Genomic DNA, 25,115 nt, shown 5'->3' on the forward strand with positions numbered 1-25,115 from the left:
TTTTTCCAGACCTGACCCTGATGCAATAAAACATCTGACCAATCGGGTAATCGTTTACATGTGATATTGTCTGAGCACGTGCTATTTTTCCTGGCCATATTTGTACGTCCTTGTTGCATCAATGGAGGAGAAGCTGATTATAGAAGTGTCAAAGAATCCCATGCTTTATGACAAAAAGCACAAGCTGTATAAAGATACAGCCAAAAATGAAGATGTATGGAAGATCATCGGCAGTAGAGTGGGTATGGCTGGTAAGTGTGTGTAGTAGTGTGTGTGTGTGTGGCTGTGTGAGATTAAAACTGAGATATTAGACCACGCAGCCACACACTATGCCACAAATACTATCTGTGAATCATCTAAAAAGATTTTGCAGCGTGAGGTCTCATGTCTGATACACTTTCCTGTGTTCCCACTGCCAAATAATATTATATATATTCTTTTATATTACCTAAAATAGATGAAACATAAAACTTGTCATCTTACTCAGTCACACCAGAGTCGGAACGCTGAGTGCCCACTTACACATTCATAAAAGAATATTCACAAGGTAACAGCGTGATGATCACTTTCTCTCTTTCAGTTTCGATTGGTTTCTCTTTCGCAATGGGAATGCCCACCGTAAACAGGATAAAATCTGTCAGCCATAGTTTGTGTTAAAGGTTCATTTATTAGCACTTTCAAAACAAAACACGCAGGTATGTGTCATGTACGTACAGTGTATACGGTAGCTGCGTGCATCATACCACTGACTGTCCAAGCGGGTCTGTTCTATGCAGGAGTGCCAGGAGTCTGAGCTTAGCAGTCATCTGCATGCTGCAGGATTTCATGCACCCAGATTCTCCTTTTCTTCTTCTTTCGGTTTTGCCTTCTGTGCAAAATGAGCATCAAAAGCCGCTCTTCCTCGCGGTCACTGTCAGCCATTGTGTTCTGCTGAGTGCACTGGATGTGCACACAAACAGAATACAACTGCTACACTTTCCCGCGAAAACCAGCAACCGATAGTCGGGATTATACCGTAGTTGTGTGACTGCTCCAGACTGGAACTAAATTCAGTTATAGGTATAGTTATTGGTGTTGTGGGACCGTGGCATAAAACAGCACTCAAAATTCCCTACTATCGGCACCTAAAATAAAATTAACAACCCTCTGGGGTCTGAGGGTATTTTCTGGCACTCTAATGAGTTTGGCATGCTCTCATTTTGTCGTCAATTTCAACAAATCTAAGCAGTATTTTCAAAGTCATATGACTTTTTTGTATTCAGTACAAGTTCAGCTACAATAATATCTATGTAGTATGTATGTCATGATTGTACTTTTAAAAAAATAACAGATAAATGATGTTGTAAAAAACAGTTTTAGAACTGTGTTGGAATGTGTGGAGAAAACAAAAACATGACCTTACCCATTGTGTTGAACTATTTTGGTCACTTGAGGTGATTCTGTTCAGTCGTAGGAATGTATCAAGCACAAAAACTTAAATCTGTTACACTGATTTGGACAATTAACTGGCCATCAAAAAAATGTATGTCCTACTGTTTTGGGATAAAGGGTTGGCAGTGGGAGGAGTATTCAATGAGAAGAGTAAAAATTTCCATTCCATTCAATGAGAGGAGTCAAAACCGCTCCCACTCCCATCTCTTAATCCCATCAGGGCAAGTCACAGTGGGTAAGATCATGTTTTTTCACACATTCCAACACAGTTCTAAAACTGCTTTTTATAACACCTTCATTTATCTGGTATTTGACTTTATTTTGGTATTTGACTATTCAGTGTGTCTTGAAATTAACTATTGTACTATTTTACTCATTTCAGAGCAACAACCAACTCTGTTACGCAATGACTGTAATTTTGCTCCTACTCCAACTCTTACTCTCTAAACTCAAAAATCAAGCAAAATTAACTATTTTTGAGGAAAATAATTTTAACTCTGGAAAAAACTGCTTCATCATTTTCCTGTGTATGCACTACAGCACACACATATCAACCGATCTGCTCATAATAAATAGAAGAAATATTTACACTCACTTGAGGTGATATTTAGCTGGATATATATTCAAAAATATATATATATATTTTTTTTTAAACACTGTTTATTAAATTTAAACATAGGACAACAACATAACATTCCACCCCCCATGTGCCCCCTATAGACATTAAGAAATATACACTTAAACGTAATTACAAATATATTAATAAAACTACAACCAATGAGAACAAAAGATGACAGAAAAAAGGACAAAGAAAGAAAAAAAGAAAAAAAAATTTAAAAAAAAGGTACATGTAAAAGTATAGGCTGGCTCCAAACTAGAAACCTACAATTACAGAATAGGTTCAGTTATACAATTTTAAAGAGCAACAAGAGATGAAATAATGAAGTAAAGGCATTATTTTTATTATTTTAACCTAAATTATAGGTGTCAGCTACACACTATGAAATGTTTTTTAGTTCCTAAAGGCACAAATTTCTCCTTTCCTAAGCAGGCATCCCAGGTCGTCTGGTAGATAGTCTAGGAAAGGGGACCAAATTTTCAAGAACTTCCCATCTCGTCCCTTAGTAAGAGCCTGTAAGCGTTCATGTGGAAGGGTATTAAAAATCTCCCTATACCATAAAGTAACAGTTGGTGGGGACTCTTTAATCCAATTATGCAAAATGCACTTTCGGGCAATAAAGAGGAGCTTTTCAAGAAGTGTATACCTTGAGGCAGAAAGTTGGAATACTCTGGAGGGGAGACCTACCAAGAAGACACAAGGGTCTTTCTTGATCTCAAAATGGAGTATCTCAGAAATTATTTTAGCAATATGAGTCCAAAATCGGGAGATAAACTTGCATTCCCAGAAACAGTGAAAATAAGTTGCCCTTTGAGAGTGACATTTTATACAGAGAGGAGAGAATGATTTATCCATTTTATGCAAGATAACAGGGGTGATGTGAAGCCTATGAAGTATTTTATATTGAGTCTCCTTATACCTGTTACATGTAGATATAGATCTAACTAACTCTATGGCCACCTTCCAATCATCTTCTATATATTCACTGCCTAAATCGTTCTCCCATTTGCGAGCAATATTGGGGAGCTCATACACATCAGAGGAGGTAAGAGTGGAGTAAAAGGCTGAAACAAAATGTTCAGAATTCTTACATGTAAAAAGGAACCTTTCTGGGTCATTGAGAGGTAAATATTTTTTTAAAGGCACTGCTCATCATCAGTATCGCAGTTCTCAAGATTGAATTGAATTGTTGTCCTGAATCATCCGAAGCGCATAAAGTCTGTGTGCCAACTCGCAACAAGTTTTACCTCCAAACAGCCTAAACTATGGCTGACACATTTCATCCTGTTTACGGTGGGCATTCCCACTGCAAAAGAGAAACCAATTGAAACCGAAAGAGTGAAAGTGATCATCATGCCATTACTATGTGAATAGTCTTTTATGAGTGCGCAAGTGTGCGCTCAGCACTCTGACTCCTGTGTGACTGAGTAAGGTGACAAGTTTTATGTTTCATCTAATTTAGGTAATTTAAAAACTATTATTATTTGGCAGTGGGCACATAGGAAAGTGTAAAGTTTCTATCAATATGTTTATCATGCTTGTATGATGAAAAACTCCAAGACATTTATCTAAATACATGACCTACTCATTCTAAACCTGCCGAGCTTTGCCGGCGAAGCTCTCGACCCCAAAGGGTTAAAATTATAAAATAATATAATTATGACACTTGTGTACCATCCCCTTGTAGCTTTCGTTGTCTTTTTCAAAATAATCAATATCAAGAATGCACGGCATTGCAGAGAATATTTGAGTCAGTGTGGACACAAGGCGGCAGTGACGCATATGAGGTCACGCATGCAGCGCCGCTGACCTGTAAATCGCTGTGATCTAATAATGGTGGGCAAGCTTTTAGTGATTTTTGGAACAGAATTCGGACACAGAAAAATTCTTTTTCGAACCAATTTTTATTTATTGGTGAATTTCAACTTATTTGAGCATATCACACACAGAAAACCCAGGATTTTATGATGTCGTTTTCATAAGACTAGCACTTTAAGACATGAAGTGATTTGTAATTAATAAAATTAAAGAAAAACCAATGAATTGGGTGTGTCCAAACTTTTGACCAGTACTAAATATGCATTAAGAGCTAACTTTAGCCCTAAGATTCTTTCTGAATATGGCTCCACGTCTTTAACAGTCACTGAATGCAAACGGAGAAGAAAGAGTCATGGGTCCTTACCAGGGTGCAGAGTCCCAAATGGGCCTTCAGACCTGACACGCTTGTGTAGTAGCAACCGCAACCCTACAGAAGTACAGAATTAAAATAAGTAGAGTTACAAGAAAACGAATCAAATAAACATTTAGAACCCAGAAAACTACTCATGTTCAAACCTTGTTGGGACACTGCATTTTTCTGTTCATTTTCACCTCATTCTTCCACTTTCGCAAAACCTCCTGACTGAAGGCAGGCAATCCAGGACGGGAATACCGGAGCTACCATCACATACACAGGTCAAAACAATTTAGTGTCATCCATCTGTATGCATCATGGCTTTAGAACAGCATACAACTACAGTGGTGCTGGAAAGTTTGTGAACCCTTTAGAATTTTCTATACATTTCTGCATAAATATGACCTAAACATCATCAGATTTTCACACAAGTCCTAAAAGTAGATAAAGAGAACCCAGTTAAACAAATGAGACAAAAATAATATACATAGTCATTTATTTATTGAGGAAAATGGTCCAATATTACGTATCTGTGAGTGGCAAAAGTATGTGAACCTCTAGGATTAGCAATTAATTTGAAAGTGAAATTCGAGTCCGGTGTTTTCAATCAATGAGATGACAATCAGGTGTGAGTGGGCACCCTGTTTTATTTAAAGAACAGGGATCTATCAAAGTCTGATCTTCACAACACATGTTTGTGGAAGTGTATCATGGCACGAACAAAGGAGATTTCTGAGGACCTCAAAAAAAGCGTTGTTGATGCTCATCAGGCTGGAAAAGGTTACAAAACCATCTCTAAAGAGTTTGGACTCCACCAATCCACAGTCAGACAGATTGTGTACAAATGGAGGAAATTCAAGACCATTGTTATCCTCCCCAGGAGTGGTCGACCAACAAAGATCACTCCAAGAGCAAGGCGTGTAATAGTCGGTGAGGTCACAAAGGACCCCACGGTAACTTTCTAAGCAACTGAAGGCCTCTCTCACATTAGCATTAGCCAATGTTCATGAGTCCACCATCAGGAGAACACTGAACAACAATGGTGTGCATGGCAGGGTTGCAAGGAGAAAGCCACTGCTCTCCAAAAAGAACATTGCTGCTCGTTTGCAGTTTGCTAAAGATCACGTGGACAAGCCAGAAAGCTTTTGGAAAAATGTTTTGTGGACGCATGAGACCAAAATAGAACTTTTTGGTTTAAATGAGAAGCGTTATGTTTGGAGAAAGGAAAACACTGCATTCCAGCATAAGAACCTTATCCCATCTGTGAAACATGGTGGTGGTAGTATCATGGTTTGGGCCTGTTTTGCTGCATCTGGGCCAGGACGGCTTGCCATCATTGATGGAACAATGAATTCTGAATTATACCAGCGAATTCTAAAGGAAAATGTCAGGACATTTGTCCATGAATTGAATCTCAAGAGAAGGTGGGTCATACAGCAAGACGACCCTAAGCACACAAGTCGTTCTACCAAAGAATGGTTAAAGAAGAATAAAGTTAATGTTTTGGAATGGCCAAGTCAAAGTCCTGACCTTAATCCAATCAAAATGTTGTGGAAGGACCTGACGCGAGCAGTTCATGTGAGGAAACCCACCAACATCCCAGAGTTGAAGCTGTTCTGTACGGAGGAACGGGCTAAAATTCCTCCAAGCCGGTGTGCAGGACTGATCAACAGTTACCAGAAATGTTTAGTTGCAGTTATTGCTGCACAAGGGGGTCACACCAGATACTGAAAGCAAAGGTTCACATACTTTTGCCACTCACAGATATGTAATATTGGATCATTTTCCTCAATAAGTAAATGACCAAGTATAATATTTTTGTCCCATTTGTTTAACTGGGTTCTCTTTATCTACTTTTAGGACTTGTGTGAAAATCTGATGTTTTAGGTCATATTTATGCAGAAATATAGAAATTTCTAAAGGGTTCACAAACTTTCAAGCACCACTGTATACAGTGTGAAAACTGCGACAAGTTGCATATTACATGACATAAAACAATAACCGTTTGATGGGTAAACATGTTAGCCCAAGACCAAGAACACAGCACAACCAGGTCCTGATTTACCTTATTCTGAGCAGGAATCTCAAAATCGGACATAAAACTCGAGTTAAAAAGTGTATGTAATGCCTTAAAATGAATATATATCATTACTAATGACCAAAATGAATTAATAAAGCATGGGGAAAAATATTATTTATTTTATTATCACGCACAAAACTATTGATAAATTGCGGTGTCCAGATCCCGGAAAAAGGCAGTCTTGCCTCAGGGCTAATCTCGCATGACGTCATGCGTGGAACCCCGGTTATCTGGGTCATTTCAGTTCATCTTACTTGGTGCTTGTTTACTCGCTGAAATTGGAGGTTGTTGGAATTTTACAAAAATAACAATGGGAAAGTGCTGCGTTGTGTTTGGATGTTCAAATCCATATACAACAGGACATTTCTGAGAAACGACACTAATCTAAAGCGACAGTGGGTGAGTTTTGTGCAAACGAAGCAGGCAGATTTCATGTTGCCTACTAATAATAAATCTGATTCATCAAGTGTTCATCACCAGAATGACCACATGGGAACTACTGGAGCAAAAAGAAACCAATTTATTTAATAAATGACATCTGATCTGACATTTGGACAGTTCATCGATTCCCCTATTATCTCTCACACACACACTGCACCAGACGCAGGATTATGAGCAACATTTACATGCTCGCGACATCCGAGATCATATCTGATGCACTTGAACAGGAAGAAAAATGCGCGAGTGTGCAATAATCATTATTAATTATTAACTGAAACGTGTTAAATGCTCTCAGACTGCCATATTGCAAGACTCGATTTGTTTTTAGTTTTGTTCAGGAAAACATGATGAAAGGTAACATGATGAAAGCTAAAGGCTATCTATCTATCTCTCCATCTCGCACGCGCTACAAAGGAAGACTTTCGTGAACTGGCAGTTTCTCGTCTTAGGGGCTCAAAAAGATAACCATTTAATCCGGTATATCCTTGATAATCATCTGCCCCTCCACCCAACATAATCCCAAATCACTATCAGAATTTTCTCCAAAACGTGATTCCATATCGAGACTGGTCTAACCACTGCTGCACACAGGAACAAAATTGACACCTGGATTGTTACACGTGACGTCACGCACCCCTTCGGCATCTTCCGGTTCAGTATCAGCAGATTCCGTGAAAAATCAGCCAATCTTATTGATTTTCCATCAATTTATGGCCTTTTGGATCAGCTATGGTTCGAAAACACATGATCACTCAACATAATGATTGTTGCTTTGTACAAGGAACAAGAGTGGGGTTTTGGGGCATTACATTCACTTTAAGATGATATTTGTCATGTGATGAAGGTTTCTGCAGTGCAGAGGTGGACAAAGTACCCAACTTAAGTCGGTCAAAGTACAGATCCCACTGGTCAAATGTTACTCTGATACAAGTGAAAGTTGTCCAGTCAAATTTTTACTGAAGTACTGGCTTTTAAAAATACTTAAGTATAAAAAGTACATTTTCTGTCAACGCATCATTGTATTATTGCCACAACGTAGCTAACATTACAAAAAAAGAAAGATTTCTACATTCTGTTTATCTGGCAAGATTATGCTAAAACATATTTCTGAAAGGACTTCAGATAAGTTAACGTTATTCATGTTAGCGTAACTCCGTTTTTACATGCTAACTAACAGTGTCCAACAGTTAGCCGTGGACAAGGCTGTGGCAACTTGGTGGGTAAATCCATAGAAAGTCATTTGACTAACCAGACTGCATAGCTACTGCAATGTTATCGCTAGCTCTAAAAGCACAGACAACTTCATTGCAAGCTTTCTCTTGGAATAAAACGTTTACAGACCTCAATATGCTTCCGCAGGTCGGACGGCGAGTTTTTGTAGGCCGTGATGGGCCATGAGTGCGTGCATTCGCCAGAAGAACCGCCTCCTTCCATTCTGCCATCAACTGATCGTGTTAAATAATGCGGCTGAGAAATCATTGAACTTGATTTTATACAGTCTATGGACGTGACGTGACCCTAGTGATTACTGATAGTCTGTCTCAGTGTCACCTGTGAAAAACCAATCGCGTTTTAGAAAAGGAAAAAAAAATCATTCATTTTCAAAGCCGCTTCATAGTAACAAGTAACGAGGACCTTGACAGAAATGTAGTGGAGTAAAAAGTATGATATTTGCCTTTCAAATGTAGTGAAGTTAAAGTCACAAGTTTCCAAAAAGAATAATACTCAAGTACAGATACTCAAAAAGTGTACTTAAGTACAGTACTTGAATAAACGTTCTTCATTACTGTCCACCTCTGTTGCAGTGTGAGCTCGCTCTGCCTCAGTGAGAGGAGACAGAATGCAACATTCTGTACTGTTGTGCGTTTAGATCCATCAATGTTCATTCATTTTAATATCCAACAGGAATGCTGTGGAAAACTCAAAAGAACAATTCAAGGTTTGTGAAGGAAAGTGGAGCAGAAAAATGGAAGAATAAAGAAAAAAAAAGATTATCTAGAGAATCTACGATATGCTGATATTTAAGAGTATACCTGTAAGACATGATGCTAAGGTTATTAAATCAGCATATAATAATAGTAATAATAATCATAATAATAATAAATTCTGAGTCCTTGACTAAAATTCTTGGTGTAGATCTGACTGATCTGTGTTTGTATCTGAATCTGTTCAGTGCTTAAAATATTCAGATCAGTTTTATTTTTACTTAAACCACAAGTGGGCATGTTTTTTTTTTTTTAAAGGAACCCTATCCCATCATTAGGAAAAAAAATAATTTTCCATTTCTAAATTATAACTTCATTTAAATTTTTTTAAATTATATAATATCTGAATCAGAAGTCCTGTATAACTTTCCAGAAAGTTTTCTATTTTCTGCCTAATGTGAGCGAGTAAGCAAGATACCCAGGTTTCAAAAGTACAAAAGTCAAATTAAATTTAATTAAAAGTTAAATTAAAAAAACAAAACAAAAAAAACCCCACCCCACCACAACCCCTGTACATAAGTTTCATTTTATCCAATTAAAGCTAGACCGCCTTTCAGATTTTTCAAGTGTAGGTCATGAAAAGAATTTTCCCTGACATCGAATTATTTTTGTTTAGTGGATCAAAACCTACTGAATTCGAATCACAGACTTCCAAATGTTTAGCTTTTTTTTAATAGAACAATTAATGAATTTAGAGCCATGTGGCCCTAAATTCTCTGCTATTTTTTCCTGCTTCACCATGACACAATACAAGATACTACGTCATGCATCACGTGGTGGGCTTTCCCCGTTTGCTCAAGGCATTGTGGGATACAAATTTGAAATGGGAGAGAAAAATGGAGGACTTGAGTGTGCAAATGAAGCATGAAAGACCGACTACAGTAACGGAAAGCGAGAAGAAAAGACGTTATGTTATGTACGAAGGAAAGGAAACGCAGGACCAAACTAATAAATATCGGCGCTCAGCGAGCACCTTGGTGTGATCAGCTGTTCATTTAGCGACAGAATGATCGAACTGTCAGTACATGGTCAAGGTAAACCTGTAGATGGCAGTAACGCAACACTGTAGATCCCAGCTGCTGTAAAACCTCAAAGAAAAAGAAGGTAAACCTGCATGCCCACGGACTTCCTCTGTCTGCTTGACTACACGAAGCGAGCGATTTCATGCGCATTATTTGCTCGGGAATCCCCTTACATTAAGTAACTTCCCAGCCACTTAGATATTACAGAAATAAACATGCATCACAATGACCACATTTCAGAGGGAGCTAAATTTCACCGATTTTATGAAATTGAAAGGCCGTCTAGCTTTAAGGCCATATCTGTATTAATATCATTTATGATGCATCACCTGTCCTAAATTATATATTTGTATTTGGTTACAGGGCGGCATGGTGGTCTAGTCATTAGCATTGTCGCCTCACAGCAAGAAGGTTCTGGGTTCAAGCCCAGTGGCAGACAGGGGCCTTTCTGTGTGGAGTTTGCATGTTCTCCCCGTGTCCGCATGGGTTTCTTCCGGGTGCTCCGGTTTCCCCAACAGTCCAAAGACATGCAGGTTAGGTTAACTGGTGGCTCTAAATTGACCGTAGGTGTGAATGAGAGTGTGAATGGTTGTCTGTGTCTATGTGTCAGCCCTGTGATGACCTGGCAACTTGTCCAGGGTGTACCCCGCCTTTCGCCCGTAGTCAGCTGGGATAGGCTCCAGCTTGCCTGCGACCCTGTACAGGATAAGCGGTTATGGATAGATATTTGGTTACACCCCTATTAAATGTAGTGCCTGTTATAGTTACTCAGACTAACTAAATTTATTATAGCCTACATTTTCAGTAAGACATCTGGCTCCAAAAGTGGTTATATCTGCTACTGTAAAGAGGGATCATGAAGGGGTTTCTCCACCAATCATACCACACTGCAAAAACTAGCCATCCTAATATAAGGAAAAACATAATAAATTTGAGAACTTTTAGACTATAATCAAGTGAAAATCTGCCAGTGCAGTAAGATAATTACACTTGGTAAGACATCTTAGAATAAGTTGGTTGCAATCTAGAACTAGGTTTAATCTCAAAATTGGTGTCTTGTTTTCTTCTAATAAGAAATGTTAGATCGTTTCAACTATTTTCAAGATATTTTCACTTGCCAAGATATCATTTTTTGCAGTGCAGAAAGTCTGCTTGCTCAACAGTTACATTTTTTGTGCCTTTTTATTCTATTGCTGGAGGTTCGTAGGTTCAAGTGTTCACTCTCTGACCAAAAAAATAAAAAATAAAAAAAAATTAAAGGGCACCCAAGTATGGCACTTAAACGTAGACGGCCTGTCGATTTCATAAAATCGGTGAAATTTAGTTCCCTCTGAAATTTGGTCATTGTCATACATGTTAATTTCTGTAATATCTCACAAAATATCAGGCCATTCTGTGGCTAGGAAGTTATTTCATTTGAGCAGATTCCTGAGCAAATTATGTGCGTGAAATCACTCACTTCATGCAGTCAAGCAGACAGAGGAAGTCCGTGTGCGTATGCGCAGGTTTAACTACTTCTTTTGGGTTTTATAGCAGCTGGCATCCAGTGTTGCACTACTGCCATCTACAGGTTTACCTTGACCCTGCACTGACAGTTCGATCATTCTATCGCTAAATGAACAGCTGATCACACCGAGGTGCTCGCTGACCGCCGATATTTATTAGTTTGGCCCTGCGTTTCCTTTCTTTCGCAACATCACGTCTTTTCTTCTCGCTTTCCGTTACTGTAATTGGTCTTTCACGTTTCATTTGCACACTCACGTCCTCCATTTTCCTCTCCTGTTTTAAATTTGTATCCCACAATGCCTTGCGTGATGCATGACGTAGTATCTTGTATTGCGTCATGGTGAAGCAGGAAAAAAACAGCGGAGGAGAATTTAGGGCTACATGGCTCTAAATGCATTAATTGTTCTATTAAAAAACAACTAATCAAATTAGAAGTCTGTGATTTGAATTCAGTAGCTTTCGGTCCACTAAACAAAAATAATTCGGCGTCAGGGAAAATCGTTTATGACCTACACTTGAAAAATCTGAAAGGCGGTATAGCTTTAAGGTGGAGGAGGTACATGCTAGTGTTTGAACCAAACCCCCTAAGAATGTTGTTAAGTAACCAAGTCTGTATCCATTCCGATTCCCATGCAGTAGTGACATGGTTCCGTGAGTTATAATCTTCACAATGTAACATCCTTCTACCTTCCTGTCATCGGGTACCAAGTCTCGCTGCACCTTCCTCTTGGGCCACTCCTTGAACAGCTCCTGGTTGGCAATCTCACGCAAATGGAAAATGGCCACCTGGGCTGATGTGCGTTTGGCCCTGCCACTGGATTCACACTCCACGCTGGGTTCCCTTTGGCCATTTGCTTCAGCCTGCTGGGGTTCCTGGAGGAAAATGCCATTGTGTGCTTTTAGTGCTCCAATCAGATCATGGCCTTTATTCACGCTCACTGCAATAACAAGGTCACAAACTGCAATTCAACTTGACAGACATTTATCAAATTATCTTCAGTTTTCAAGTGCTAAACAAGACCCAAACTGACACAAGGCTACGGTATTCTGTACAAAGGATTTACACAAGGGTCAACACACTGTTTTGCAACTGTAACGTCTCGCATGCATTTCAAACCCTGATTTGTTCAATTCCAACCAGACAAATTCAAAAGAAACAGCTGCTCGATTTAAAAGCATTGCTAACCGAAACACTAAATTCATTTTCCTTGCTGTATATGCACGAGGTGAATCATATTCTTGGTCTATGGTTGGTAGAAGAGAGCAACTGGACTTGCTTGAAAAGTCTTGAAGACGTTTCGCCTCTCATCCGAAAGGCATCCTCAGTTCTGTCTGTCTAATAGGGAGTATCAAGTATTTATCCTCTCATGGATCATCATAGAATCTGAATCAGAATGCTGATGGCTGCATTGTAGGATGAGGATGCCTTTCGGATGAGAGGCGAAACGTCTTCAAGACTTTTCAAGCAAGTCCAGTTGCTCTCTTCTACCAACCACAGATTACTATGTACCTGGATGACTGAGTATCTTCACAGATATGTTTCTACGCACTTTGGGATGAGATCCCTTCGACTGGTGCGGGAGTATGAGAGGACTTCCAGAAAACTGGCAGACATCTTAGCCAGAGAGGTTCGTTCATTTTTGTCAACCTGAAACGACCATCACTGAACAGAGGTGGGTGTCATCAGCCACCTACAATGCAGCCATCAGCATTCTGATTCGGATTCTATGATGATCCATGAGAGGATAAATACTGGATACTCCCTATTAGACAGACAGAACTGAGGATGCCTTTCGGATGAGAGGCGAAACGTCTTCAAGACTTTTCAAGCAAGTCCAGTTGCTCTCTTCTACCAACCACAGATTACTATGTACCTGGATGACTGAGTATCTTCACAGATATCATATTCTTGGGTTTCGGTCACGTGACTTTTCTTAGAGAATTCACTTCCGGTAAAATAGCTGGTGGTCTAAAGGCTGCCATAGTGCAAACAACTGGTGATAACTTGGAGTATTCTAGTAATCTAGAAGCCACTGCTCGCTTTAGATATATTCACACGATTGCTATGTGCAATGGAATCGACCCCTACAGTCTGGGAAAGAAGGATTTGTTGTACGATCTTGAAAACTACCCTTCAGTCGAGTTCCCCGACATCTCGAACTATCTGGTGTTGCAGACGTCCTTCTACACCGCAAAACAGATGAAAGCGTGGAAGAGTATGGAGGCTTACAACTTTTTTTTTGTATGTGGCTGGGTAAAGGACCTCGGTATCAAGTTGCTGCCAAATGAATCCTGTATTGTTTTTGCCAGTGTATGGTTTTTTTAAGCTTTTCGTTCGCGTCTTTACAACAAAGCGCTGCAAGTTGAAGTGTAAAACAAACAACAGTTGGCTTGATTCTCACTTGTGTTGGCTCTTATCTCTCAGGTAAATCATTCACAAAGATCATCAGAAACCCCTTTAAAGACCTGGATCTTAGTTAAACAAGACGGAGAAGTGATCACGGCGCATTGTAACTGTATGGCTGGGGAAGAATTTTGTCGCGACCTTCATGCATATGGACTTTGTGAGGAGTAAACAAAGAAACAGCTGGGGACTTTAGCGCTTCGTGACTAAAAAAAGTACCATAAAATAACGACACATAGCAAGAAAAATACTTGGAAAACACTAAGGACATCACTGAGAGGGAGATACAAACCCTTCACCAAGTGATCACTGCAAACTCGAGTAGGCTTCGACTCGGCTCCCTTCGATTTCAGTGAGAGGTTCGAAAGCCACCTTTCTCGACGTCTTTTTGTGAAATCCTGTGTTCGTTCACTCTTTTATTAGTTCATGGGGAACCCTGAAGAAACTTTTATTAGTTTCACGGTTTGATCGATTCGAACAACCTAAAACAACGCAAGTGTAAGGCATTTCTCATGTGAGCAATGCACCTTCTCCGTACTTTGTCAATTGAGCTTTGGTAGACCACCAGCTAAAATTTTGAATAACCAATGAGGCGGATGTGACGTCATGTGAAAGCCAAGAATTCAATGTGCGGAATCAGCTTGAATGTTTTGGGGTTGGATTTAACTTTCAGTGCCTGAATCAACTTTGTTTGGGATCAACTTTGACGCAAACCAAAAGCAGGCTGGTGATTTGATGACACAAAAGATATTATAGATCTATACTGTCTTTTGGGGGGCACAGGAAAATATACAATACAGCTAGAAAAGTGAATATTGTAGGACAACTTAAAACCATCCCCTATGATCTGGCGACTTGCCCAGGGTGTACCCCGCCTCTCGACCATAGTCAGCTGGGATAGGCTCCAGCTTACCCGCGACCCTGTACAGGATAAGTGGCTACGGATAATGGATGGATGGATATTTCATAAACCTGCTGGAGGACATCACACAATGAATCAGTGTCCGAGACGTTGAAAAGTCGTCCTGGACACCAGTCTCTTACCAACTTCTTATATGTCCCAATTTACCAAAATACATGCCCTCAATCAATCCAGTCTCAGTATGGAATACAGGAAGGGCTCACCGGGCCATGCTCAGATTTTAGATGGTACTCCAGTCCGGCTCTGGAGCGATAAGGCTTCCCACAGTGCTTGCAGTTCATTAGGAGCTTCTCCAGCTCGGACTCGGCCTTACCACATTTTTTCATGTGATAAACGTAGCCCATTATACTGGTAAAGCTGCCAGTACACCCCTGAAAGAAAGGGGAGGGGGGGGAGCATTTGAAAGTTTCTTTGGGAAACATAGTGAAATTCAAATAATAATAATAATAATAATAATAATAATAATTTAAATTTATATAGTGCCTTTCTCAAAACCCAAGGTCGCTTAACAATTATATGGGGGGGATTTAAAAAAAAAAAAAGTCCACCAAATAAAAGTCAGATGTCATTCCAATGGTGTAGCAACCACAGTCCCACCAAAAGGCGCACGAAAACAAGTCCCACACCACCAGCACAGCTGCCACGACAGCACCGGGTAACATCACTCGGAACACCGCGCTATGGATCCACAAAGTGAGCACAAACGCACCACCACACAGAGTGCTGGTATGTCCCAAACAGCCTGCACAGCCACCGTGACGCCACCGAGCAACATCGCTCGGAACATCACACCAAGCACTAAAGCACCGCTGCACAGAGCGCCAGACAACCACGATGTTAAAAAGAGCAATGAGCTCACTGCAGTCCATAGCGAGGAGCACAGGCATCACCCACGGCAAACCAAGGCCTGGAGGGAACCGACGCCCAAAACTGGGTCTGGAGCTACACCACAACCAGCGGACAAAAACACTCAAAAATAAGCATCAAACTACACAAACACAAAAAAGAAAAAAACAAAAGAGAAAATAAAATAAAAAGCTCCGGTGAGAAGCGGCAGCCAGAATGCGCACACTGTACTCTCAACCAGAAATGGAAATTGGGGGTGGGTGGGTGAATAACAGTGCTATTAATCATTCAGCTTATTCATACTCTCCTAACGTAGAGCTGCTTGAAAATGCACACATACCTCTTTTGAACATTTTAATTTTCCCAACCTCTTGAGCACTTTTCTCAATTTTTCTTTCACTGCATGGTCGTCCAGTCCACATGCATCATCTGGGGTGGGCTAAGGCACATATAACACATTTAGAAAATACATCTCTTATTTCAACCACCATCATTAACCTCATCACAACATCGTTTACTGATATACAGCTGACCTGGGAACTGAAGGATTGTACAGGAATATCTTAGATTTTACCTTGGAGCTAATAGATGGACTAAAGGAACAGATAAGTTTGAGTCTGTCAAGTTACTGTTTGCAGGTTTGGGCATACTTTATACATTTCATTACGTGTGCTTGAATTAATTAAGTTAAGCGATGGTGGCTCAGTGGGTTAAGTCTCAGGGTTACTGATTGGTGGGTCAGGGGTTCAAGCTGCCACTGTAGTGTCCTTGGGCAAGACCTTTAAAGTGCATGTAATGCCTTATTGCAGGGGTCATCAAACTACGGCCCGCGGGCCGACTCCGGCCCGCCACCCCCCTTTGACCGGCCCCCCAGCCCCTCTGCCCCCCACCACCTGAACCGGCCCTGTGAGGCAATCCCCAAAAGTGGTCATGGCCTATTTTTTTAAATTGCTTTTTGGCAAATAATAACATGTCTGCGTCTTGTATTTTGTTGATTTTATCAATTAAAATTGATATTTAGTTATAAAATTAACTATTCATATTTTCCGAATTTTCGTCATATGCTCGCGATCAAGCAGTGACGGGAAGCGCACGCAGGGCCGCTGACAGCTTTGGCTGGGCCAGGGACAAAATGCTCTGAATGGGCCCCCCTGGGCCAACCCACACACACCTCTCTTATCCCAGTCTCTACTCACTCCAACCCTTAAATGACAGGTATTCAAAAACCATTCAACCGGTCAACAACCATTTCATTTTAGCATTTCAACATTTTTACAGTTTTAACATTTCCTTAGTCTGCAACTATTCAGGTGCGAAATGCAATGCGCCGGACTTTTGTTGTGCGTGCGTACTGTCCAGTGTGAAAAGCAGAGAAGAACACACCGCTCGAGAAACGGCGGGATATGATTGCGGGCTAATGTGAATATTCTTAGCTTCAATCAGATATCTCATCTCATTATCTCTAGCCGCTTTATCCTTCTACAGGGTCGCAGGCAAGCTGGAGCCTATCCCAGCTGACTACGGGCGAAAGGCGGGGTACACCCTGGACAAGTCGCCAGGTCATCACAGGGCTGACACATAGACACAGACAACCATTCACACTCACATTCACACCTACGGTCAATTTAGAGTCACCAGTTAACCTAACCTGCATGTCTTTGGACTGTGGGGGAAACCGGAGCACCCGGAGGAAACCCACGCGGACACGGGGAGAACATGCAAACTCCGCACAGAAAGGCCCTCGCCGGCCCCGGGGCTCGAACCCAGACATTCTTGCTGTGAGGCAACAGCGCTAACCACTACACCACCGTGCCGCCTCAATCAGATATATGAAACACAATGTTATTAAGCCGTTGTGGTTATGAAATGATTCAATGCCCTGTGCGTTTGATATGGTGTTCAGTGTGACTTGCTCTCCCCTCGTTTGTAACATGAACTGCGTGCCGCACGTGCCTTGGTTGGGGTTACTTTACGGGGCTGGAAAAAGTTGGCTGTGTCTTACCCAGTGATGGGAATAACGGCGTTAGACATTAACGGCGTTACTTTTTTTTAGTAACGAGTAATCTAACTAATTACTTTTTACATCGTTATAACGCCGTTCCCGTTACTTACAATAAAATACTATGCGTTACTTTATTAAAGCTGTTTTCATCTGGCGCGCTGCTCGTTCAGCCTTTCTTTACTCTGCTTTAGTGTGGGGCGGGGAGACACGAGACAACGGCACAGTAAGCCAATCAGAGTAGATTTGGACAACATACGTAGGTAGGCCACGCCTACTGCACTACTGCGCGCTCTTTCAATCGGAAGACCCAGCGATGGCGAGCGGTCAGCCCAGCACTGCGCTTTCACATTGGAAATACAGCCATTACTTTTCATTACTTGAAATAAAAGGCAAGAGTGTTTACGTGCAATGCACATTATGTCGAGGAACAAAGCGTTTGTCCTCGTCAGTGGCCAGTAATTAGTAACAATTTTAATAACTACAAAAATATATTACATTTGATAGATGTCTTATCTCACATTGTCCCACAAAAACATTAATATAGTGTAGATAACGTTACTAATTGGTTCTGTTAAGTGTCCATTTCAGTCATTAAACACATTTAACATTAACATATGATTACACTAATTGAATTAGATTTTTTTTGAAGGGGAACAAAATGTAACGGAATAATTACTTTCCCTGGTAATTAGTTACTTTTATGACAAAGTAACTCCGTTACTAACTCAGTTACTTTTTGGGAAAAGTAACTAGTAACTATAATTACTTTTTGAAAGTAACGTGCCCAACACTGGTCTTACCTGGCTCAGCTGCCCCACTGCCTTTGCTAGTACCTGCTGCATCATCCGAATCTTTTTTAAAATATTTATGCAGTGAGCCCCTGAGTCTCTTGGTTTCTTCCTCTCTTTTCTTTTCTTTTCTGTGCTCCTGACTTGTGCATGTTGGCAAATAGCACGCACGCTGATTGTCGAAGCGCTATGATCGAACGATGTCGTTTTTTCCCCTTAATCAAAGAGTCAGACCAAACCATTTTTGCATTAGGGGTGGTAGGGGGTTCTTGACGCCTTTTTCAAAGACAATAAAGGCAAAAGATCTAGAAATCATTTATTGAATGCAAATATAGCACATTTCTCCCCCAAATCAACACATTTTGAAATGAAATAAGATAATTTAATCGCAACTTCATGAGAGCCCAGTTCTGGGCCCCCCCCATTCCTGGGCCCGGGACAACATACCCGTTTGTCCCCCCCTGTCGGCGGGCCTGAGCGCACGAGCAGAGAACTGTCAGTGTTCAGGACAGCAAAATGGCTAGCGGTAAGCAAAAAGTCGAGAGAGTGCAGAGTTTTTAAAGAACAGTGGACCACCAATTATTTTTTCGTTCAGTGTAAGGACCGTGCAGTTTGTCTTGTATGTAAAGAAAGTGTGTCGGTTTTCAAAAAATATAATCTGCGTCGTCACTACGAAACCCGCCACAAAGAGTATGCTAGTTTGCGAGGGCAAACAAGAGAAGACAGGATTCGGAGGATGAAATGCGGACTGGCTGCACAACAGAATGTATTCCTTCGCCAAACCCAGATCAACCAGGCTGCTGTCTGAGCTAGCTATAAGGTAGCTCACCTACTAGCTACCCATGGAAAGCCGTTTACTGATGGGGACTTTGTTAAAGTATGCATGCTTGCTGTGGCGGAGGAGGTGTGTCCCGACAAGAAGTACAAATCAACAAGTACAAATCCAGCTCACCTACATATACTACTGATTTTGATTCCCATTATTCTGTATTATGCTTTAGTTTTGACCTGTAAATGGCCTACTGCTCATTTCATTTTCACCTTGACCTAAAAAATGTTTACTGAACATGCTCAAATGGATAGGCATAAAAGCTGGCTAGTTGATCTATTGCTCATATTATTATAATTTCACTGTTTTTTTTAAAATGTATTTATTTTCTAGGCCTATTTATTTGACCTTTATTAAGTGCTGCACACAATTATTAATATTATTAATAATATCAACAGGCCTACACTACCGTTCAAAAGTTTGGGGTCACTTTGAAATTTCCTTATTTTTGAAAGAAAAGCACTGTTCTTTTCAATGAAGATCACTTTAAACTAATCAGAAATCCACTCTATACATTGCTAATGTGGTAAATGACTATTCTAGCTAAATTCTACTAAATGTCTGGTTTTTGGTGCAATATCTCCATAGGTGTATAGAGGCCCATTTCCAGCAACTCTCACTCCAGTGTTCTAATGGTACAATGTGTTTGCTCATTGCCTCAGAAGGCTAATGGATGATTAGAAAACCCTTGTACAATCATGTTAGCACAGCTGAAAACAGTTGAGCTCTTTAGAGAAGCTATAAAACTGACCTTCCTTTGAGCAGATTGAGTTTCTGGAGCATCACATTTGTGGGGTCGATTAAATGCTCAAAATGGCCAGAAAAATGTCTTGACTATATTTTCTATTCATTTTACAACTTATGGTGGTAAATAAAAGTGTGACTTTTCACAGAAAACACAAAATTGTCTGGGTGACCCCAAACTTTTGAACGGTAGTGTACCTACAATTTATAATTTTCCACTCACCTTTGCCAGTGTCAATCACCTCAAATAGGCAGATGTTTCTTACCTTGACAGCTTTGATGTTATTTTTATTAGAAAATAAATAAATGGAATATCTGTGGTATTTCAAATTAAAACAAAGTGTGAAGACTCGATTGCTACTTTTGTAAACCACTAGTAAAGATAAACAAATATGTGCCAGGAATCAAGTGTGGATATAGTAGTGTGGATATAGTAGTGGGGATGGCCGTGCCAGGCTAGTAATCTCTACTACACAATGAAGCCTGCTGGTGGTCATATTTGTCTGGGTCATACAATTCTGTTATATAGCTGACTCGACCCCGGCCCCCCATCACAGTCAGGAACGACAATGTGGCCCCCAGAGAAAAAAGTTTGGTGACCCCTGCCTTATTGTACTGCTTTAAAATGAATATACAGTATATCATTAGCAACGACCAAAATTAATTAATAAAGCAGGGGGAATATTAATTATTTGTTAATTTTATTATCAAGCACAAAACTATCAATAAATCGCGGCTTCCGGATCCTGGAAAAAGGCAGCCTTGCCTCAGGGCTAATCTCACATGACGTCACGTGTGGAACCTCAGTTATCTGGATCATTTCAGTTCATCTGACTCCATGCTTGTTTACTCGCTGAAACTGGATATTGTTATTGGAATCTAACAAAAATAACGATGGGAAAGCTCTGTGTTGTGTTTGGATGTTACAACAGGACATTTAGTTCAAGAATTTCTGAGAAAAGACAATCTAAAGCGACAGTGGGTGAGATTTGTGGAAACAAAACTTACACCCTTTGTCAAGAAGAGGAGAGCTGTGGACAAGTTGATGACAGCCTGTGTAAATATGCATCTTTATTATCATCAGTTAATAACAACCAGCTAATTATCTAGATTGATTAGAATATATTTACAGTGGTGCTTGAAAGTTTGTGAACCCTTTAGAATTTTCTATATTTCTGCATAAATATGACCTAAAACATCATCAGATTTTCACACAAGTCCTAAAAGTAGATAAAGAGAACCCAGTTAAACAAATGAGACAAAACTATTATACTTGCTCATTTATTTATTGAGGAAAATGATCCAATATTAAATATCTGTGAGTGGCAAAAGTATGTGAACCTCTAGGATTAGCAGTTAATTTGAAGGTGAAATTAGAGTCCGGTGTTTTCAATCAATGGGATGACAATCAGGTGTGAGTGGGCACCCTGTTTTATTTAAAGAACAGGGATCTATCAAAGTCTGATCTTCACAACACGTGTTTGTGGAAGTGTATCATGGCACAAACAAAGGAGATTTCTGAGGACCTCAGAAAAAGCATTGTTGATGCTCATCAGGCTGGAAAAGGTTACAAAACCATCTCTAAAGAGTTTGGACTCCACCAATCCACAGTCAGGCAGATTGTGTACAAATGGAGGAAATTCAAGACCATTGTTACACCCTCCCCAGGAGTGGTCGACCAACAAAGATCACTCCAAGAGCAAGGCGTGTAATAGTCGGTGAGGTCACAAAGTACCCCAGGGTAACTTCTAAGCAACTGAAGGCCTCTCTCACATTGGCTTATGTTAATGTTCATGAGTCCACCATCAGGAGAACACTGAACAACAATGGTGTGCATGGCAGGGTTGCAAGGAGAAAGCCACTGCTCTTCAAATAGAACATTGCTGCTCGTCTGTAGTTTGCTAAAGATCACGTGGACAAGCCAGAAGGCTATTGGAAAAATGTTTTGTGGACGCATGAGACCAAAATAGAACTTTTTGGTTTAAATGAGAGGCGTTATGTTTGGAGAAAGGAAAACACTGCATTCCAGCATAAGAACCTTATCCCGTCTGTGAAACATGGTGGTGGTAATATCATGGTTTGGGCCTGTTTTGCTGCATCTGGGCCAGGACGGCTTGCCATCATTGATGGAACAATGAATTCTGAATTATACCAGCGAATTCTAAAGGAAAATGTCAGGATGTCTATCAAAGAACTGAATCTCAAGAGAAGGTTGGTCATGCAGCAAGACAACGACCCTAAGCACACAAGTCGTTCTACCAAAGAATGGTTAAAGAAGAATAAAGTTCATGTTTTGGAATGGCCAAGTCAAAGTCCTGACCTTAATCCAATCCAAATGTTGTGGAAGGACCTGAAGCGAGCAGTTCATGTGAGGAAACCCACCAACATCCCAGAGTTGAAGCTGTTCTGTATGGAGGAATGGGCTAAAATGGATCAGTTACCAGAAACGTTTAGTTGCAGTTATTGGTGCACAAGGGGGTCACACCAGATACTGAAAGCAAAGGTTCACATACTTTTGCCACTCACAGATATGTAATATTGGATCATTTTCCTCACTAAATAAATGACCAAGTATAATATTTTTGTCTCCTTTGTTAAACTGGGTTCTCTTTATCTACTTTTAGGACTTGTGTGAAAATCCGATGATGTTTTAGGTCATATTTATGCAGAAATATAGAAAATTCTAAAGGGTTCACAAACTTTCAAGCACCACTGTATATTGGTTTTTAAGTCAAGGCATGAAATGATGGACACTAATATTTGCATATTTCTATCTATTATAAAATTATAGCCATGATAGACACGGTGGTGTAGTGGTTAGCGCTGTCGCCTCACAGCAAGAAGGTCCGGGTTCGAGCTCCGTGGCCGGCGAGGGCCTTTCTGTGTGGAGTTTGCATGTTCTCCCCGTGTCCGCGTGGGTTTCCTCAGGGTGCTCCGGTTTCCCCCACAATCCAAAGACATGCAGGTTAGGTTAACTGGTGACTCTAAATTGACCGTAGGTGTGAATGTGAGTGTGAATGGTTGTCTGTGTCTATGTGTCAGCCCTGTGATGACCTGGTGACTTGTCCATGGTGTACCCCGCCTTTCGCCCGTAGTCAGCTGGGATAGGCTCCAGCTTGCCTGCGACCCTGTAGAACAGGATAAAGCGGCTAGAGATGACGAGATGAGATAGTCATGATATTTATTAGTACATGTAGTGGTATATGTACTTGTATGTGATTTATAAAAATCTAAAATTTTCCAGCTGTTGCACCATGCCACTGCATCTACCCAAATCAAGACAGAATCACAACCAGAGAATTACTGGAGCAAAAAGAAACCATTTCTTTAATAAATAACATTTGATCTGACATTTGGACAGTTGGTTGATTTCCCCCATTATCGCCCACTTCATATTTTCTTTCATTCAATAATTACACTGTGTCAGTCCTGTGCGCTTTGGCGTGCGTACCAGAAGGACTCTCAGGTGCACTCCGGACTGCACGCACGCGCGCTGTTAATTATGCACACCTGCGCATGATTAAGACGCATCAGTGTTCCTATAAAAGGACTGTGTCAACGTACACTCGGTGCAAAGCATTACATGATGTTTGTACACTTTGCCGAGCCTTTTTTCTCCGTGTTGATCTCCTGGTTTTCTAATCCCTGTTCCTAGTTTCCGTTTTTTTGATCTGTGCCTGTGATACTCTGTGCCTCGCCTGACCCACTGCTTGTTTCTTGTTTATGATCTTGCCTACCATTTTGGATTGTTTGCCTGTTTATCACTTTTTATTAATAAAACGTACTTCTGCACATCCGTCTCCTACCTATCCCCGACACAATAAGTGTACGCTTTAAAGATTATATTTCTGCATTTACTGAGGTACATGTAAATCTCATCTCATCTCATTATCTCTAGCCGCTTTATCCTTCTACAGGGTCACAGGCAAGCTGGAGCCTATCCCAGCTGACTACGGGCGAAAGGCGGGGTACACCCTGGACAAGTCGCCAGGTCATCACAGGGCCGACACATAGACACAGACAACCATTCACACTCACATTCACACCTACGCTCAATTTAGAGTCACCAGTTAACCTAACCTGCATGTCTTTGGACTGTGGGGGAAACCGGAGCACCCGGAGGAAACCCACGCGGACACGGGGAGAACATGCAAACTCCACACAGAAAGGCCCTCGCCGGCCCCGGGGCTCGAACCCAGGACCTTCTTGCTGTGAGGCGACAGTGCCAACCACTACACCACCGTGCCGCCCAGGTACATGTAAATATTTTCCCTATATTTTGCCGTTGCCAGCTTAGAATAAAAATCCACAAACCAATCTGTATTTCCAATTCCCTCTGGCTGGTGGTGCGCTATCAGCGGTGAGTGGGACTGTCGTGAACTGGTAGTTTCTTGTTTTAGGGGCTTGAAAAGAACCATTTACTCTGGACTATCCCTGATAATCATCTGCCCCTTCATCCAACATATTAGAATCCCAATCACTATCAGAATTCTCTCCAAAACGTGATTCCATATCGAGACTGGTCTAACCACTGCTGCGCATGGGAACGAAATTGATACCTGGATTGTTACACGTGTGACATCATGCACCCCTTCGGGATCTTCCGGTTCAGTCTCGGCAGATTCCGTGAAAATCGGCTGATTTTAGTGATTTTCCATCAATTTTTGGCCTTTTGGATCAGCTATGGTTCGAAAACACATGGTCACTCAACATAATTATTATTGCTTTGTACAAGGAAAAAAAAGTGGGGTTTAGAGGCATTACATTCACTTTAACTCGACCCACACTTTAGCATGTAGAGGTAGTAAAAGAAAGTAGTAGTAGAAAAAAAAACCCAGCAGTGTGTATAGATTAATTTTTTCCTCTTTTAATTAATTCGTATTTTTATCCCCCCCGGTATATAGCATAGAGGGTTATAGCTATTGCCCTGGCCGTCTGTAAACATTTTAGTTTCTGGAGCGTAACTCAAACTATTAGGAATTTTTTCACGAAACCTAAAAGTTATGTTAAGTGACTGGAGGAATTGTGCCTTTTGACATTTTTGGGATTTCTGTGATTTTTATTTTTTCTGTATTTCCATGGCAACCAAGTCAACTTAGGAAAATTTGGGAGTGGAATTTCATGTTGGCGCCAGGGGACTAGGTCATCTCCTGATGGCTCTTTTTTTTTAAAAATATAAAACAGGTCATTTTATCACATTTACTACATATCTCGAGTTTGAGCATGCTGTTGTGCAAGCACATGTGAATAATAATGAACACACCATTTCTGTATGCGTCTGTAATGGTAGTTGCTTTGAATGCTGAAATTAAAAAAAACAAAC

The 25,115-nt window shown here is 40.7% G+C and overlaps 1 protein-coding gene across 4 annotated transcripts in view; it reads right to left on the reverse strand.

Moving 5' to 3' along the window:
- The window catches only part of znf512 (zinc finger protein 512), a 65,367-nt gene that overhangs the window by 15,286 nt on the left and 24,966 nt on the right, over positions 1-25,115 (reverse strand). For 3 of the 4 annotated variants that reach the window (XM_060914184.1, XM_060914183.1, XM_060914187.1), the window contains 6 exons: positions 25,056-25,094; positions 15,770-15,868; positions 14,787-14,954; positions 11,945-12,130; positions 4,385-4,486; positions 4,233-4,295 (listed from right to left, as the gene is read on the reverse strand). In XM_060914184.1, the coding sequence (XP_060770167.1) occupies positions 4,233-4,295; positions 4,385-4,486; positions 11,945-12,130; positions 14,787-14,954; positions 15,770-15,868; positions 25,056-25,094 (657 nt within the window). The remainder of the gene's footprint in view (positions 1-4,232; positions 4,296-4,384; positions 4,487-11,944; positions 12,131-14,786; positions 14,955-15,769; positions 15,869-25,055; positions 25,095-25,115) is intronic. The other variant, XM_060914185.1, reaches the window with a different exon arrangement.

Source organism: Neoarius graeffei, chromosome 2 (assembly GCF_027579695.1).
Source record: "Neoarius graeffei isolate fNeoGra1 chromosome 2, fNeoGra1.pri, whole genome shotgun sequence".
In the NCBI taxonomy this organism is placed as follows: Eukaryota; Metazoa; Chordata; class Actinopteri; order Siluriformes; family Ariidae; genus Neoarius; species Neoarius graeffei.